The 18,593-nt window shown below is 50.3% G+C and overlaps 1 protein-coding gene across 1 annotated transcript; it reads right to left on the bottom strand.

Moving 5' to 3' along the window:
• Positions 1–4,096: 4,096 nt before the first annotated feature.
• Positions 4,097–9,939, bottom strand: Fitm2 (fat storage-inducing transmembrane protein 2). Its single transcript, XM_013011086.1, has 2 exons — positions 9,709–9,939; positions 4,097–7,379 (listed from the first exon to the last, which is right to left on the bottom strand). The coding sequence occupies exons 1-2, from the start codon at positions 9,879–9,881 to the stop codon at positions 6,764–6,766; spliced, it is 789 nt and encodes a 262-aa protein (XP_012866540.1). The 5' UTR covers positions 9,882–9,939; the 3' UTR covers positions 4,097–6,763.
• Between the last annotated feature and the right edge of the window lie 8,654 nt (positions 9,940–18,593).

Here is an 18,593-nt window from a genome sequence, read left to right on the forward strand (position 1 = left end):
CTGCAACCTTCAGGTCTTGTCCTCCTGAGTAGCTTGGATTACAGGCATGAGCCACTGGCACCTGGGCTGGCCTTGAACTTTTAAGCATTACTGGAACTGTTCTGAGGAACTGGCATGGTTTTGGTTGTATGCAAGATAGTTACACCATGATAAGTAAAATTGTAACATTTTATTGTCTTTACTTGGAGATTAAGTCGAGCATACAGAAATGTGCTTGGGTGTCCAGCTGACGGGAGTGGGCTGGTGATGGCTAATCTTGATCATCAACTGACTTGCCTAAGAGATGGACTGAGTAAAGCACACTCTCAGTGTGCCTGGGAGGCATTTACAGAGGTGGATTAGACTGTAAGCACTATGACATAATCAACAGCTTAATTCATGGATGCTCAAGATTTGAACAGACTATTGAGAAATGGTGGAATTGTGGAAGGGAGGACCACCAATTAGAAGTCACTGGGGTTTGCCTTTGAACACTCTATCTTGGCCCTAAGCCCTTCCTATTATTTCTCTCTACCTCTTAAATACTTTTTTTCTTTTTGAGGGAGGTCCTGGGGCAGGAACCCAGGGCACACTTCTCAGCTATTCTCTCTACTTCTTGGCTACTAGAGGTAAGCAGCCCCCTCCACAGCTCCCGCACCATTACATTCTGTCTTGCTCAGGCCCAAAGTTGATTTCTCTCAGGTATTTGTCACAGTGATGGAATGTCAGAATAAAACAGGTACCAGTTCTGCTTTAGACACTTGTTATGTTTCCTTGTCCTTGCCCAGCACCCAGCCAGACAGTAACTCACTGAAGGCAGGCCAGCATCTGTGAGTGAACGCCGCATTCCTGTGCCTAGCACAGTGCTCCTACATTATTGGGCCTGAGACTGCTGAAACAAGGCACCATTTGCCTACTTTACACTCCAGAAATGGGCTCAGAGGATGCAGAGCTACACAATAATAGCATGAACCCAGATATTTCTGCCTCAAGACTCTATGCTATATATACTGTCATCATTCTTTGTAGTGACTGCATTAGATTACTAGCTTAAGAGTGACTATCATTTATGTAACTACTGACATTTGAGTTCTCCATTGTTTCTCATTCTTGCAGACAGCTGTAATAAAAACCTTTCCATAAGCACTGACAGCATAAACCCTACACAGAGATGGTTGGGTCTACACATCTGAAGCACTGTCTAAGTAGGTGGCACCAATCTGTCACCACCCCCCTTCATCTCTGATAGGAGAATCCCCGTTCTCTGTATTGTGTATTCAATGTACAAGGTTTCTCTTAACAGAATTTATTTATTTTTTTTTGGTACCAGTCCTGTAGTTTGAACTTAGGGTCTGGGCACTGTCCCTGAGCTTTTCCACTCAAAGCTAGCACTCTACCACTTAAGCTACAGCTCCACTTTGGCTTTTGGTGGCTGATTTGAGATAAGAATCTCATGGGTTTTCTTGCAGGCTTTGAACCGTGATCCTTGGCTCTCAGCTTCTTGAATAGCTAGGATTACAGGGATGAGCCACCAGTGCCTGGCTATAACCTGCTTATTTATTTATATATATTTGCCAGTCCTGGGGCTTGAACTCAGAGCCTGGGCACTGTCCCTGAGCTTCTTTTGCTCCAGGCCAGCACTCTATCACTTGAGCCACAGCATCACTTCTGGCTTTTTCTGTTTGTGTGGTACTGAGGAATCAAACCCAGGGTTTCATGTATGTTAGGCAAGCACTCTACCACATTCTCAGCCCAGAACCTTCCTTCTTGATAGCTATAAAAGTTGGGGTTGGGTTTTTTTTGATACCTGGACTGGTGGTGCATATCTGTAATTTCAGTTACCAAGCAGGTATAGGGAGGAGGATCATGAGTTTGAGGCCAGTCTCAACTACCTAGCAAGCTGAAAGCCAGTCTGGGTAACTTAGCAACAACTTGTATCCAAATTAAAAAGACAAAAAAAAAAGGTAAGCCAGGCTGTGGCTCAGTGGTGGAGTACTTGCTTAGCACGCTTAAAAGATGCTGGGAGGGGCTGGGAATGTGGCTTAGTGGTAGAGTGCTTGCCTAGCGTGCATGAAGCCCTGGGTTTGATTCCTCAGTACCATATGAACAGAAAAGGCCAGAAGTGGTGCTGTGGCTCAAGTGGTAGAGTGGCACACTTGAGCAAAAGAAACTCAAGGACAGTGCCCAGGTCCTGAGTTCAAGCCTCAGGACTGGCAAAAAAAAAAAAAGATGCTGGGTTCCATTCCCAGCAACCCTCTTCCCCTCCAACAAATAAACATTGATTTGTAAGCGGGGCGTCAGTGGCTCATACCTGTAATCCTAGCTACTTAGGAGGCTGAGTTCTGAGGATTGCGGTTCAAAGCCAGCCCAGGCAAGGAAAGTCCGTGACTCTTATCTCCAGTTAACCACTAGAAAACAGGAAGTGGTGTGGTGGCTCAAGTGATAGAGCGCTTGCCTTGAACTGAAGAGCTCAGAGACAGCGCCCAGGCCCAGAGTTTAAGCCTCACGATCTACAAAAAACAAAACAAAAAAAAAATGATTTTGGAGACTTTGTAAAGACTTTTCATAGTTCATCCCTCTGGGTATAGGCCTGGCTCCTTATGCCAAACATGTGATCAGGCCTGAACTCATCAAGGTGGCCATAGAGAAAAAGGAGGCAGGCCGTGATCAACTACACGTCTGCTCTCCATCACTCACCAGGAAGCCAGCTGCCACCTCAGCCCTGAGTGGGAGTTTCTTCTCACGTCGTTTCCTAAAATAAAAGCCACAGCCAGCCTGAGAGAGCTTCTCATCAAGCAAAACTGAGAAATAAGAGTACAGAGGGTTAGCAGGTGGGGGAAACTATCTAGTCATGCCCTAGTGTCTGTCAGATGAGAAAATTGTGACTGAGTTGCTGAGTGACTAGTTCAAGGTCTCACAGCAAAACAGTGGCAGACCCCAGCCCAGGCCAGGTCTCCAGGCCCATCTACCCTGGCTGACAGCTATTTCTGTCAGTGAGACAGGTCAGTGACCTCCATGACACTCCTTTTCAGTGTGTCTTTCTTCAAACTTGGGTTTTGAAAATTAGGTTTCCCCATCTAAATAAAATCATGGGACAAATCAGACACCAGCTTGGGCCTGTAATCCTAGCTACTCAGCAGGCTGGGATCTGAAGCTCAAGATTCTAAGCTAGCCTGGGCAACCAAGTCCACTGAAACTCTTACTTCCAAAAAACCAGTAAAAAGCCAGAAGTAGAGGGGTGGCTCAAGTGATAAAAGTGTCAGCCTTGAGAAGAAAAGCTAAGGGACGGCACCCAGGCCCTGCGTTCAATCTCTGGTTCTAGCACACGCCCACAAAGAATCATGAGACTCTATCTCTGTGCCTTTGAGTGCGTGCTGCCTCTCTGCCTTTTCTACCAAACTGCTTTAACTCTTCATCCTTCAAGACCTCAAAGAACTGTTACCTTTTATGAAAATGCTCCAGGATAATCCACTTAAGCTGATTATTTCCTGCCCTATGTTCTCAGGCCGTGACTTTACTACCACCAGTACAAAAACTCCTCAAATGCAGAAATGTGTCAAAGTTTCAAGCCTGGCCTTCTCTAGGAAGGGACTATGGAGCACAGATGACTTTTTCCTCAGCTCGGAGCCCAGTGTAATCTCCGAGAGGGCTGATGCCCTAGAAGGAGCATGAACAGAGACTGTCTTCGGCCTGAGGAGTTTTGAGCTTTTGACAGATGCCACCAGGAGGTGGCAAGCAGCTCAGCTGACAAGTGAGTGGGCACCAGAGATGCAAGACACTGTCAGGGTGTGGAGGCCTCCGGGGCTGCGAGTGCTTGCGAAGGTGTCTGTACCAGTGTGAACATATCACTGGCCTTCAACTAGGCCTTCAGAGGACCAGCTCAGCTTTCCCCCGTCTGGTTAACTCAGGCCTCAAGATCCTGACAGAGGAGTAAGCAGGCAGAGAAATAGGTATACTCAGGATATGGGATTTAGGCAAAAAAACAAAACAAAAAAAAAAGCATAAAGGCATGAAATACGCTAATACAACAAATAACTCAAGAAAGAATTACCTATTCTGGCTTGGGGCTTGCTCAGGGGTGTGGAAAGGAACACACGACACGCCAGGGTATGAGTTTCTGTTATTTCCAGTGTACTTTAATTTGCTTGTTTCCACACAGGATCTGTGTGTGTTTAACAGTAGCACGAGCCATTCTCGAAATACAATCTGGTACCCAGACAATGACAGATGCACACGGAAACAAGCAAGTGAACCTTTCCATACAGGCAAAGCACGTGCATGTGCAGCAGGTCTCTGTGATCCCAAAGCCTCATGTTCAGCACCTGGGGACAATAAACACTTTTCAAAAGACACCATGAGACTGTGTCAATGAGTGATCTAGACTGCAAATGGCTCCACAAGCGATGTTAGAGGACATGTAGAGGAGCATAAAGATCCATCCCAGAGGCTGTCTGGGAAAAGGAAGTGGCGCTTATGCTCAGCACTATACATGCATCATCTCTTTTAACCCAAACAGTATCATCTCTGCCTCAGAGGAAGAAGATAAGGCTGGCCCATAAGGTCATGTGACACTTGGGGATGGTGCCAAGCCTTCACCTCTTATTTGCCATTACTGCCCTCCCCCCCCCCCGCCTCACTCAGGCCAGGCTGCCTCACACAGAGTAGGGGTGAATGCTCTCTAGGATGCCTAAGGGAGCTGGGCATATTGCTCAGAGGTAGAATGCTTGCCCAGCAAGCACAAAGCCCTGGGCTCCATCCCCAGCACAAAAGGAAAACAAAGGGCATCAAGGATGAGCAGGTGGCAGAAGCCCAATCCACACAGAAGACTAGCTAACTCCAGTTCCAACCTGCAGTCCATTTAGTGTTACGCCTGGATCAGAGCATGAGAAAAATGTCTGGAGACCGGCGTGTGACAAATGAGCTTGTGGAGACACCTGTGCCTGTTCCCTGCTGGTGCTGAACATGAAACTTACTTTTCAACCTGGCTGACACAGCCCCCTGTTGTCTGGCCCAGCCCCACTGTCAAGACACTCTGGAACAGATGGAAATCCCAGGTGAGAGGCCCTCTCTGCCCACCTGTTACTTCTTTCCAAAGCACCATGACATCCTTGCCTGTGTTTCTCCCTCCTTAGAGACAACATCTTCCACCTCATATTTTAATCGATAAAGTTGACTGCAGCTCATTCGGAGGTGAAATACATACTTCAATTATCTTCATATAAAAAAATAACTGCCCTCCAGAGTTGCCAATCTCCTAACAAGCTAAACTAGAGTTAAGTCAGTCAAGTGTAGTGCTTATCAGTTAATGCTGTTATCCACTGGGGGAGAGGCATCAGAGCAGCTTAGGTGATTATCCAAGAAGCCCAAGACTAAGAGATAGTCTGGGAAAAGAAAGGGACCTTTTTATCCCAGAGTGGAACTGTGCCTTGTGGGACGGAGGTAACAGGACTTCTAACCCTCCTCAGCCTTCTCAGTGAAGGCACCGAACAAAGTTTAAAACTGAGGAGTGCTTCGAGGAGGGAAGAAGAGGTGGGCAGACTGCAAGGCCAGCAGACAGGGCCAGCGAGCAGGGCCAGCCCTGTGCTGTTCTGTTGGTGGTGTGAGGGAGAGTAGGTGGGGCCAAAGTCAGACCACTGTTCAATCAAGATGTCTTTGCCAACAGGCTGGCTTCTTGCATCACAGAGACACATCTGTCTTCACTTCTCAATGATCAAAATCTTGTCCAAAGGTAAAAGGGCCTTGGGCCACAGAGCACAGCAACACTGATCGCTTACCATATAAACTTGACCGTAGTCAGTCTGCAGCTCTGACATGTGGTCAGGAAGAGCTGCAGTACAAACAAGCACTTTGAAAAATACGTCAAATGATTAAAATAGCTGCTTTCCAGTTTTACTCTTGACAAGAGATGGGACTTAAATCCTCTAAACCAAGAGTTTGGTTTATATAGAGTAAATTAGTGTTCTAAAAATAACCCCAGAAAACAGTTGACATGTGCCAAAGGGCAGCCCTGGACCTGTGAGGGGTTCTCAGCTTTGTCAACAAGGAGCAAACGCTGTAGTTGTTATTAAAAAGGTATAAAGCATTCACTCAAAATAGAAGAGGAAAAATTAATAATAAAGGCAACCTTATTGCTCCAAAAAAGCGAACACAGAACAGTGTGGACAGAAAAATGTCATTGTTCGTTACATAGAAATCATCCAGGCACTGCAGTCTAATGGCTGATCGCAGCCAGATGCAAATATTCGACATTCCACAGAGGAAACAGATATTGTATCACAATCTGAGTGTCTCTCAGGTGTGGGGTGTTTTATAGAGAACCCTGCCAGAAATAAGTGCATATGTATATCGACCAGAAAATACTGTTCAAATCACAGCATTAACAGCCAATAAATCAAGAGAACAAGAATCAGGAACATGGCAGCAGCAGGGTCGTGAGGCTCTGGCCTCTCCCCTTGAGCCAGCCACATGAGACTCTCCTGATTCTGTCCTTTTGTCAAGCCTTATCTTTCCCTGTCTAGGGGCAAAAGACCGTGCCAGGCTAAGGTCAAGTCCTGCCAGGGATGAAGAGAGCCTGACAGAAATGATGGCATCTGCGCCACAGATGATGTCACCAAGGAGAGCCTGAAGACTAAATCTTGCCAGACTCCACTCCACCCCCCAAAACTGCCTGCTAAGCTTCCTCTCTGAAATGGGATAAATAATTTAGCCAGATCCTAAACAAAATACATGGAAAATATATTAGCCATTGACTTCTCCCACCCCCTCCCCCAGTTCTGTTTCTCTTTTACTTCTTATGACTGTCTTGTTTCAAAGTCAAACTACAGCTCTGGGGAGGGAGTCCTGGGGAAAAGGATTTCAGGTACCAACACCCATAGGTCCCATACCAGCCCAGCAACCCAAACAAGGTGCCAAATACTTTCTGGGAAAAGTCATGGAAATACACGGCCGTGCATAGAAACATCCACACCCAAATGAAGGTGAGGAAGCCCAGGGCGATGACCAGCGTGGTGATGGCAGTGTGCAGGTAGTGGTTCCGGTCCGTCTTCACCTCATGCAGCACCGCCATCTCCTCCACAATCATGAGGGCACAGAAGGTTAGCAGGAAGGAATGGCCCGAGATGTCAAAGCCGTACCAGAAGCCCCCTTCCCGGTGACACTGCTGTTTGCTCTGGTGTTCCTCCCGGACCTTGTCCAGGGCAGGCGAGTGGTAGCAGCTGCCTGTGTAATGCTCGATGTTGGAGAAGAGGGACGTGCAGGCATACCAGATGGCCGTGCCCACCAGCAGGGTGCTGAGCCGCCGCAGGACCAGGCCGGCCTTGCCCGTCAGGTGGTAGTTGGTAAGGGCAATGAAGGGCAGGAGGAGACAGAATGTCCAGGCCCAGGCCAGTTTGACAAAATACCTGACGGAGGAGGAAGGTTCAAGTGAAGAAGGGCAGGTCAGAGGGTCCCAAGGGAAGGGCAATGGGAAAAACTGAGCAAAGATCCTAAGAGCAACCATATTTCAGGCCTTTACTAAGTGGTTCACTGACTAAGTACTTTAACTATTTAGTCCTTAACTCTATGGATAGGTACTATTTATCATCCCTGGTTTACAGATGAGCAAACTGAAGCACAGGGAAATGTAATACAAAGTGGAGGCTTTAGTGGTAGAGCTGGGATTCAATTCCAGGGCATGCAATTTTAGCACTGTGTTGTTTGTTCGGGAAAGCAATAATAATTGAGCAGCTATCAAATACCCAGGGCTTTCATTCACAATCACTTTCCATAAAACACTCCTTAGTCCCTTGGGAGGACCGATTTAAAGACAGAATTTGAGACTTTAAAAACTCAGTACTTAAGCTGGGCGCCAGTGGCTCATGCCTGTAATCTTACCTACTCAGGAGGCTGAGATCTGAGGATCTCAGTTTGAAACCACCTAGGGCAGAAAAGTCTATGAAACTCTCATCTCCAATAAACTGTTCAGAAAAAGCCAGAAGTGGTACTGTGGCTCAAGTGGTAGCATGTTAGCATTCTAGCCTCCAGCCAAAGAAGCTCAGAGACAGTGCCCAGGCCCTAAGTTCAAGCTCCAGGACCGGCACAAAAAATTAAAAATTAATTTAAAAAAAATTCAGTACTCGGGGCTGGGAAGGTGGCTCAGTGGTAGAGCGCTTGCCTCGCATGCATGATGCCCTGGGTTCGATTCCTCAGCACCACATAAGCAAAAAGGAAAAAAGCCGGAAGTGGTGCTGTGGCTCAAGTGGTAGCTAGCCTTGAGCTGAAGAGCTGAGGGACAGTGCCCAGGCCCAGAGTTCAGGCCCCATGACCGGAACCAAAAAAAAAAAAAAAAAATTCAGTACTTAGCCAAAGGACACAGTCAGACACTGGCAAGCACAGATTAAATCCTACTTCAGCAGATCCCAAAGCAAACTGGACTTTTCTATGACATCTCTGTTCTTTCCTACATGGAGTAGGGGAGGGGGGGGGGTCTTGTAACAAAGAGTTTTACTTCAAGCTATAAGACCTGGATTCAAATCCTGACTGACTTAACCTGTTACCACACTTCTCTGGGTTTCCATTTTCTCCGTGGTTAGAGCTGAGGGCACCAACAGTTTTCAAGATCCTTTCCAGGTCCAATGAGTCACCTAGTCCCCACCCATTAACGAACCTAGCATCTTGAAACAAAACACCAGAAGCCATGGCTACCCTCAAATAATAAAGGCTCTGGTGCCAGGCTGCTTGGCTCTGAGTTCGCTCAGGCCAGACCTGTGCTAAGGAAACTTATGGTGGCCGACCCGAGGACTAGCTTTAGAAAACTGTCAAGGCTGAAAGCTGCTACAACTCTTGGTATCTATTCTTAGCCCAGCAGCTGGGGTGGGCCAAGGACACAATGCCTCAGTCCTAGGTTCCAGTGGCTTCTAAGACACCACCTAAGGGACTGTCCACTTAAACCTGTCCTGACACTGATAGTGAGGGACTTCGTGGAGCCAACACCCGTCAGACATTTTGCAATGAACTGCCTGGGAGAGAAACCAGGGTTTGATGTAGATAATCAAAGCAGGGGCAGACTCAGGAGAGGGGGAGGCATTAGACTCCTATTAGGGAGGAATTTCAGCTTCCAATTTCTCTTTATTACTACAGAAATGTTTTGTGCAATAAACTTACAATCTATTTTTTTTTAAAGACGTGGATAGGCGCAATTAAGGAGATGTCCCAAAGAGCCAAACTAGGATTGCTTTCCTGGAAGGCTGCCATGCACTTGGGGTGACTGAGAAGGTCCAGGGAGATCCAGGGGAAAGGTTATAGAGCCCAGAGGGTTCTAATCTCTGCCAGGGTGGAGTAGGGATTCTACCCAGGCGGGGTGGGGGGAGGCTCTCCAACGTGGGGCTTAGGAGTTGGGGGGTGCTGGAGGATTACTTGATAGTGTTGGGGTGCTGGATCTGTTACAGACAGGAGGCGACACCTCCTACACAGGGCTCGTAGTGAGTCCCAGCGGGGAGGCTGGCGGGGGGAGGCCGGCTTGGGCCCCGAGCCCACCCTCACCCCTCACCCATCCCGACACACAGGCCAGCTCGTCGGCACCCCGCCATACCTCGCCTTAGTCCAGGGTCCCCGAGATCAGGGGCCGCGCAGGCGGCTGCCGGGGCCCGGAGGACTTCCCGCCCAACGCCCCGGCCTGCGGGAGCCTCGAGCCCGGCGCTCTCGGGGTGCGCCCCGAGACCCCCGGGGCGCGGGAGAGGGAAGGACACTCACACGTTGAGGACGTTGCGCTTGTTGCTGAGGTAGCTCTCGGGCAGCGGGGACAGCTCCTTGAGGAGGGAGCCCGCCAGCATGGAGGCGACCAGGGCCCACGGGAGGTACCGCCGCACGGCCGCCCTCACCAGCGTCCCGCGGAGGAACCACGCGCAGCGCTCCAGGTGCTCCATGCCGAACCTCGCCGGCCACCGTCCGCCTCCCCAGCGCCTTCGCGGCCACCGTCCCCGCCAAGCGCCCTCAGGACGGGCGGCTCCGCCTCCCGGCGCGCGCGCGCACGCGCGATGCCTCGCAAGCCCCGCTCTCCCTGAGCGGGCCCGCGCGCTCCCCCTCGTGGCGGCTGCAGGCCTCTGCAGCGCTCGCGCGCGCCGTTCTGCACCTCCACAGGGGACTGTGGTTGCGAATTGGCTTCTGAGACTTGGCTCTGTCCTGTGGGAAGTGCTTGCGGGGAAGGGCGGGGAGGGCGGTATTTACTGGAAGGATGAGCGCAGACCTGCAGGAATTGGAGCCGTGTGCACAGTGTCGTTTAGTCTCTCTTGGAAACTCGAAGTCAACCTCCTCCACCCCAGCAGCCTCAGTTTCTCCTCCCGGGAGGGGAGACCAGAGGACACGAGCCTTTCCCAAGAACTAGCTATGAACTGAGTCAGACACAGGGAAACAGATGCCAGGAGCCCTCAACTTCGTGTGGAATCCAAAGCACACAGAAAAGAAAACATTAGAATGGCAGTTCCCAGAGGATCGGGGGTTTTGTTTGTCTGTTTGCTTTACTCATTTTTTCAGAGAGGGTCTCATTTTTGCCCGAGGCTGGTCCCTATCTATTCCTTCCATATCCCTGAACTTACAGGGAGGAGCCACCATACCCAGCTTGTTCTTGAGTATCAAACCCAAGGTCTAAAGCATACTTAAGCACACACTCTACCCCTGAGCTGTACTCCCAACCTATACATTTACATTAATACACTGATTTAAAGGAAATTAAGTTACTATTTTAGATTGTGTTTTGTTTTTTGTTTGCCAGTCCTGGGACTTAAACTCAGGGCCTGGGTACTGTCCCTGAGCTTCTTTTGCTCAAGGCTAGCACTCTACCACTTGAGCCATAGTACCACTTCTGGCTCTTTCTATTTATGTGGTCCTGAGGAATCGAACCCAGGGCTTCATATATGCTAGGCAAGCACTCTATCAGGAAGCCACATTCCCAGCCCATTACATTGTTTCTTTATAGAGAGAAGAGAAATAACTAAAAGGCAGGGCTAGGCAAGAAGCTTTCTGCCCAGAAGATACTGTAATGGACAGATGACCGGGCTCAGCCGAGAATGCGTGGGGCCATAGAGAAGAAGAAAGGGCAGGAGAGTTCTTGTAAGCTAGGTCTGCAGGCTGGGCTAGGGATCTGCCAGAGGGTACAGAGGGGGGCACAGGCATTCCAGAAAGATCAGCCAGCAGGTGCCCTTTTGTTGGCTGGAGTGTGGGAAATAGTTCACTCTGGTTCGGGAAGGGGAGAGGCTGCTGTAACTCTCCCAGCAGGTGGCTGTCTGTGCACAGCTCCAGACACAGCCACCCTCCTTCCCAGCTCTTCTGCAGTGCCTCTCTCCTTCCTGACTTCTGGCTATCGCTCTTTCTAGCCCAAGGGGCCAGGAGGCTAAGATCTGAAGTTCACAGTTCAAACCTAGCTCAGGCACAAAAGTCCAGGAGAGGGCTGGGAAGGTGACTCAGTGGTAGAGTGCTTGCCTTGCATGCATGAAGCCCGGCATTCAATTCCTCAGCACCACATAAGCAGAAAAAGCCAGAAGTGGTGCTGTTGCTCACGTGGTAGAGCGATGGCCTTGGGCTGAAGAGCTGAGGGGTGGCACCCAGGCCCAGAGTTCAAGCCCCATGACTGACAAAAAAAAAAAAAAAAGTCCAGAGACTCTTTAACTTCAAGGAACCACCAAAAAGCTAAAAGTCGAGCTTTGACTCAAGCGGTAGTGCGCTTGAGTGGAAAAGGCTAAGGGACAGTGCAAGAACAGTATGGGGGCAATTTCCGTCTTTGTCTAGATAAGCATGTGAACCTTTTGTGGGGCAGGGAGGATGCTAGCCATATACTAGGAACACAATAAATACCTCTAAAGCAAAGATGCTCTTTTGGGAGTGTTTATAGCAGCTTGCAGGAAAGGTAAGGCTTCGTGTTGTCGGCCCATTTAATAAGAGGGCAGGGCAGCTCCGTTCTCACATGATGGAAGAGCAGAGCAAGCTCCCCAGAGGGTCCTATGGTCTCAGCACCCCTGTACATTCTTAGGGTCCGGGGCTGGGTGGTGGCCGTGGGCACGCAGGAATGTGGGCGCTGACACCAGGGCTTTTCCGCTCGGGCAGCGCGGGCTAGCGACGCAGCAAATTCCACCACCACACCTGGCCTTGCAGCTGCTCTGGCAGGACCAGGGCCAGGAGGATTTCCTAGTCGACGGCCGCAGGCCCCCAGGGCATGGGCTTGACCTCGGGTGCAGGCCCAGGGTGTGGCAGGCGTGCTGGGCATCCCGGCATCCCTCAGGGTCCACAGCTGAGCCCCACTCTGCGCCTGGCCCTGGCTGCTACCCCAGCCCTCAGGCACCCTCTGCTGGTTCCCCTCTCCCTCCCATTCCTGATTGACACCAAGCAGGGTAAGAATGACCCCTCTGAGTTTGGGGGTCCTGGGGCCAGGGGAGAAATATGGTTCTGCATGCTGGGCTGGAGAACAATGCCCTTTCCTGGCAGGGCTAAGCCCAGATCGTCCCCCAGTCCTTCCTCCCACCCTCAGTAGGGTGCTGGGATCCCCACATACACACGCCTCCCGTATGCTCCTAGCCTGCCTTTCTCACTCATTTCTGCAGATGAGCCCTGCTCTCAGCTCAGTCTCTGCTACCCTGTTCTTTCTTTCTCTCTCTGCATCCTGGCACCCTGACGCTCTGTCCCCAGCTGACCTCTGCTGGTTTCCTGTTTTCTACTGTCCTCACCTATTACTAATGTCATGACTCCTGATGGGCAGGGAAATTCTCAGGCAGTAGCTCTTCCATTAAGAAGTTCACAGTCAGAGCAAGACATGGTGGCACATGCCTGCACTGTCGTCTTAACACTTGAGAGGTTGAGGCAGGAGGGTAGGGAGTTTGAGATCAGCTTGTGCTGTATGTCAAGACCTCCAAAGGAAAGAAAAGAAAGAAAAGAAGAATGGAGGGAGGGAAGGGGGAAAGAAGGAGACAGGGAAAGAAGGAGGGAGGGAGGGAAGGAAGAAGGAAGAAAGAAAGAGAGGAAGGGAGGGAGGGAGGAAAGAAGGAAGGAAGGAAGAAAGGAAAAAAAAGAAAGTCTTTGGAGCTGGCTACATTACAGCTGACTGCTATTAATCACTATTACACTGTCTTATTTATTGACTGTTCTGTGCCAGGCAAGTGTCAAGTCCCGACAGTGATGCCATGGTATAATTTCACTTTATAGTTGAGGACACTAGGGGCTGGGAAGGTGGCTCAGTGGTAGAGTGCTTGCCTTGCATGCATAAGGCCCTGGGTTCAATTCCTCAGCACCACATAAGCAGAAAAAGCCAGAAGTGGTGCTGTGGCTCAACAGATAAAGCATTAGCCTTGAGCTGAAGAGCTGAGGGATAGCGCCCAGGACCAGAGTTCAGTCCCCATGACCGACAGACAAAAAAAAAAAAAAAAGAAAAAGAAAAAAAGAAAAAAAAAGAAAGTTATAGATGAGGACACTGAAGCACAGAAAGGCTGAATAACTTGCCAATGGTCACACAGCCGGTAGACCCTGGGCTGGCCTGGGCTGGGCTGTCAGGATCAGGAACCCATGTGCTACTCTCCACTGAGCCATCTCAGATTCATCTCTGCAAGTATTTCTCCTTGGTTCTCTAGTCCTGAGCAATTTCTAGTTGGGGCAAAGATGGGGCAAGACCAGAACTCTGTGCTGTAGAATCCAGGGACCAGAAAGATGTGCTTCCTCTAGGGTGAGCGGAAAAACCCTTAATGTTGGTCACTTCTGATTATTTCCTGCCCCACCCCAGGGAGTTTTACCCGCTGCCAACTTACTATGGGCAAACTGGGACCAGCCTTTGTTCCTGGGGGAGCAGAAAGGAGGGGGTCCCAATACACGGTAGCAGCCAGGAGTGCTGGCTAGGTGTCCTGTCCACTCTTGGGGTGATTCCCTGGACTTCCCTTAGGACAGAGCTGGTGATTTTGTCTGTACGTCTGAGTTATGGGTGGCAACGTTTCTCCCTGTTGTGGAGAAAGTAATTTGCCCACCAATCTCTGCCACCACTGGAGTTATGACACGGGACAAATGACTCGCTGGTGGTGCCTCAGTTTCCTGGTGTGAACAGCACAGGGAAGGGGTTGGTGATGGGATTGTGCGGCAGGGAAAAGCGGACACATCATGCCATGTGCTGAGCATGATGAGAAAAGCTGGCACAAAGGCCCCGTGTGCCCGCTGGGATGGGATGTGGGGATGCAGCATTTACCATACAAGCACGGGATAGGCAGAAAGGGGCGTGAGGGTGGGGATTGTGGAGAGAGCAAACCCCAGGACAAGTCAGAGAGGTTTCTGTGTTCCTCGGTCCTGTGTGTGTGTGTGTGTGTGTGTGTGTGTGTGTGTACTAGGGCTTGAACTCAAGTCTTGAATGTTCTTCCTTAGCTAGTTTGCTCAAGGCTGGTACTCTACCATTAGAGCCATAGCTTCTCTTTCATCCTTTTGGTGGTTAATTGGAGATAAGAGTCTTCAGGGACTTTCTTGTCCAGGTTGGCTTCAAACCTTGATCCTCAGATCCCAGTCTCTGAGTAGCTAGGATTACAGGCATGAGCCCAGTGCCTGTCTCCTCAGGGTCTTCATCTCCACAGTGGGCCTTGAGGACAGGGCAAATGGATGGATGGTATCATGCACAGGAGATTCTGAATCCATTACCCGGAAGTGGCACTTGCCAGACACCCCTGCTATTCCTGAGCACCAAGGCTGTGTCTGCCTCTCCTGAACTGCAAAGCCCACTTGGCATGCAGGGTCCCAGCCTGCCATCTTCAGCAGAGCCCTCCTTCCGTCCCCACCCCTCAGCCCCATGGGCCACCCAAGGCCTGGAGACGGATGTGGAGTTGCTTCAGGACACCCAGCACACTGGGACAGACCTGAGGTTCTGTTGACTAGGGTCGTCCATCTATCATGGTGAGAAACCCCTGCAGAGCTCAGGAATGGTATCCCCCCCCAATGCCATCCTCCCTGCTCCCAGCACAGAGAAGTCAATGGCCCGCTGGGGACTCTGGCAGGGGAAGCTGTGTGTTTTGGCCTCTGCGGCTGTCTGGGTTGAAGAGGAGGAGTAGGAGCCTGGCGGCTGACTGAGGAGAGAAATTCATGTGTCTGGAGAGAATCTGGCTTGAGGGCCCCCATGGCAGCCAGAGCCTGGGCCGCCAGCCCCGCTGGGGGGCCCACTTGCCACCTCCAGACTGGGGCGGGCTTGTATATTCTCAGAGGTCATTAAAAGAAGAGGCTGAGGGGACTGGGAAGGTGGCTCAGTGATAGAGTGCTTGCCTTGCATGCATGAAGCCCTGGGTTCAGTTCCTCAGTACCACATAAACGGGAAAAGCCAGAAGTGGCGTTGTGGTTCAAGTGGTAGAGCTCTAGTCTTGAGCTGAAGAGCTTAGGGACAGCGCCCCACCATTCAAGCTCCAGGATTGACCAAAAACAAAAGAAGAAGAAGCTGAGGAAGGCTAATGCTTTCACCTTTGGTTTTTGGGGTTTTGGAGAGGGGGGAGGGAGGGAGAGAGTGTGTGTGTGTACTGGGGTTTGGCCTCAGAGCCTGGGTGGTGTACCTTAGATTTTTCACTCAAGGCTAGCATGTATTATCACTAGAGCCACAGCTCCACTTCTGGGTTTTTGGAGATAAAACTCACATAGACTTTCCTGCCCAGGCTGACTCTGACCCATGATCCTCAAATCTCAGCCTGCCATATAAGTAGGATTATAGGTATGAGCCAACAGCACTTGGCTCCCCTTGTTTTGTTTTTTAATTTTTTATTGTTTTTATAAAGGTGATGTACAGATCTATAGTTATATAAGTCAGGTAAAGAGTACATTTCTTTTTGGACCATATTGCCCCTTCCCTCACTCTCTCCCAGTTTTTCCCTCCTGTCCCCACACACAGTTGTGCAGTTCATTTTCAACATAGTATCTAGTGGGTACCATTGTTGCATTTGTTCACCCTTTGTCCCTCCATTTCTGTGCCCCCCTTACATGCTCAAAGACAGATAAATGGACAAACAAGACCAAAAGAAAAGAAAAGCAGCAATAGAGAAAAACCTGTTGCTTCCATTTCCTGGAGTTCATTTTGATAAATACCATTTTCTGTGACCAGATGCACATAGACATTGCACCTTTGTGTTCCTCTCCTAAGACTATCCTCCATTGGTCTCACTGTGTGTGAATGCCTAGAGTCCCCTTGGTTTTGGCCTTTTTGTTTTTTTTGTTTTTGTTTTTTGTTTTTGTCAGTCATGGGGCTTGAACTCTGGGCTTGGGTGCTGTCTTTGCGCTCTTCAGCTCAAGGCGAGTGCTCTGCGGCTTGAGCCACAGCATCACTTCCAGTTTTCTAGTGATTTATTGGAAATAAGATTTTCCTGCGCAGGCTGGTTTTGAACTGTGATCCTCAGATCTCAGCCTCCTGAGTAGTAGGATTATAGGCCTGAGCCACCGGCGCCTGGCTCTCCCCTTGGTTTTTGTACAACACCTTTCTTGTTGTAAGTGTGCCCTCTTATTATAAAAGCCATGCATAATACCAGAGAGCAAGAAAGCAAACCCTTTCTCAACCTAGAATTTCAGCAACACAAAACAAGGCTTTAAGCTCCCATATGTGTGCATGTTTACACGTGGATATATTCACACACACAGCTGCATACACATGTGTGTTAACACATGTAATACATAAGTGCAGCCCAGTCACACAAGTCCTTTCTCTCTCTCTTTTCTCTCTCTTTCTCTCTCTCTCTCTCTCCCCCACACACACACGCACACACACAACACACGCACACACACACACACATACACACAGAGCACTATCTGGGTGCCAACCTCTGTCCTAACCCCACATCTGGTCAATCTTTTCCTCTTACAACAATGCGAAGAAGTAGGCACCATGATTTCTCCCATTTTGGCAGATAATACACAAAATAGTTGAGATACCTTGTGGTTGTGTAGCGAGTGCAGTAAAGAGGATTTGAACCCAGAGCCATGGACCTAATGAACCATGCCACTTGAGGCTAAGCTTATGTGGCATCATAATGCCCCCTGTAGGTCCCCCTCCGCCTCATGCAGCCGTATTTGGTTCCAAAAGTGGCAACTTTTCCACATATCCACAAAGTCCTGGGATCAAACTTGGACTTGAATCCCAGCCCTGTTCACTCCAGGCTGAACTACTCTGGTTCTCCATTTCCTCATCTATGAAATGGAGAGGTGCAATGCCTGCCTCTTAGGATTGGCAGAGCCTCTGTGTGTGTGTGTGCGGGTGCATGTGCGCACACTTTGCACACACACACACACACACACCAAGCTCTCAGACCAGAGCCTGGCTCATGAGTCCAGGTAGCCTTACCTCTTACCTGCCCTACCACCCACTTCAACTTCGGGGCTGCCTAGGGACAACTTGAGAATACACTTCCAGGATGCCAGGCATCCTTAACATGTCAGGATCTGGAAGGCAGAGCTAGGCCTGTGGGGCTGGGGTCCCCCAGAGGTACAGGAGATTCCCACCCTTTTGTCATACTCCTGTCCTGCTCCTCAGCCCCAGCCCCTCATGGTCCAGGATGAAGCAGGAACATCAGAGAATCAGAGCCAGAGAGGGGGGGGGAGGAGGGAGAGAGAGGGGAGAGAGAGGTAGAGAGAGGGAGGGAAGGAAGAAGGGAGGGAAGGAGGGAGGGAGAGAGAGAGCCATAAATCCCTGGCAGCAGGCGGGATCTCCCTGTTCAAGCCAGCAGGGCTGGAAGGGGAGGGGGCTGTGGGGCCAGGACGTCAGATGCCATCCACTCCTCCAGGACTGTTAAAGTCGCTGAGCTGCCAGGAGAGCCAGGGAGATTGCAAAGGTCCCCAGCATCCTTGCTATCTTTTGCCACCTGCTGGGGCTGCCTGTGATTTGGTATGAGCCCCCACACCCAAAACCGGCTACTGCCTGCTCCCTGAGACATCCTTCTACCTCCTCTCCTCTCCTCTCCTTCTCTTTGCTCTCCTCTCCTCTTCACTCTTCTCTCCTCTTCTGTTTTCTTTTTCCTTTTGCCTTTCTTCCCCGTTTTCCTGTTTCTTTTTTTTTCTCCATCAGTCTTTTTTTCTCCATCAGTCTTTCTTTCGTCTCTCTTGTCTCCTCTCTCTTCTCTCTCTCCTCTCCCCCTCTCTTTTCTCTCTTCTCTTTCCCTCATCCCTATTCCTTTTCTCCATGTCTTCTTTCTCTCTGCTCTTCAATGTCCTTTTCTTTGCCCCTGCCATCCTCTCTTCCCTGAGTCCCTTGGCATCCTGTCATCATGATGTCCTGGAACCAGAGGGGGCTGCTCTGTGCCTTGTGAAAGTTGGTCCTTCCTCTGTGGGTAGTGCCTGAGCCCAGCCTTGAGGGGCTGGTGAATAGGGTGTCTGGCTGGCGAGGACGTTGTCTGTCTCCTGGGAGGGTGGGACAGGAGCCGCTTTGATGTGGTGGTGCCATCCCACCGCAGGGCCAGCCTGGCTTCACCGCTGTCTGGCATTTCTCTTCACACCCAAGCCACTGAAGTCCACCGAGGAAGGGAGGAGGGAGGCTGGGGATCGGGAGGGCTCTGCACAGTTCCCGGGGGTGGGGGGCATCCTCTGGGGCTGGTGCTCTTACTCCCGTCCCTTCCAGAGTCTAACTCTGACTGTACCGGACAGACGTGCCATCCAAGCCAGCT

This window comes from Dipodomys ordii, unplaced genomic scaffold (assembly GCF_000151885.1).
Source record: "Dipodomys ordii isolate 6190 unplaced genomic scaffold, Dord_2.0 Scaffold13, whole genome shotgun sequence".
Classification (NCBI taxonomy): Eukaryota; Metazoa; Chordata; class Mammalia; order Rodentia; family Heteromyidae; genus Dipodomys; species Dipodomys ordii.

What these genes read in the sequence shown, in the direction of transcription:
- Fitm2 (XM_013011086.1), bottom strand. Translation starts at nt 9,881, where the DNA reads ATGGAGCACCTGGAGCGCTGCGCGTGGTTCCTCCGCGGGACGCTGGTG. An exon ending in AAGCGCAACGTCCTCAACGT is followed by an intron (nt 7,380 to 9,708) that starts GTGAGTGTCCTT and finishes CTCCTCCGTCAG; the next exon opens with GTATTTTGTCAAACTGGCCT.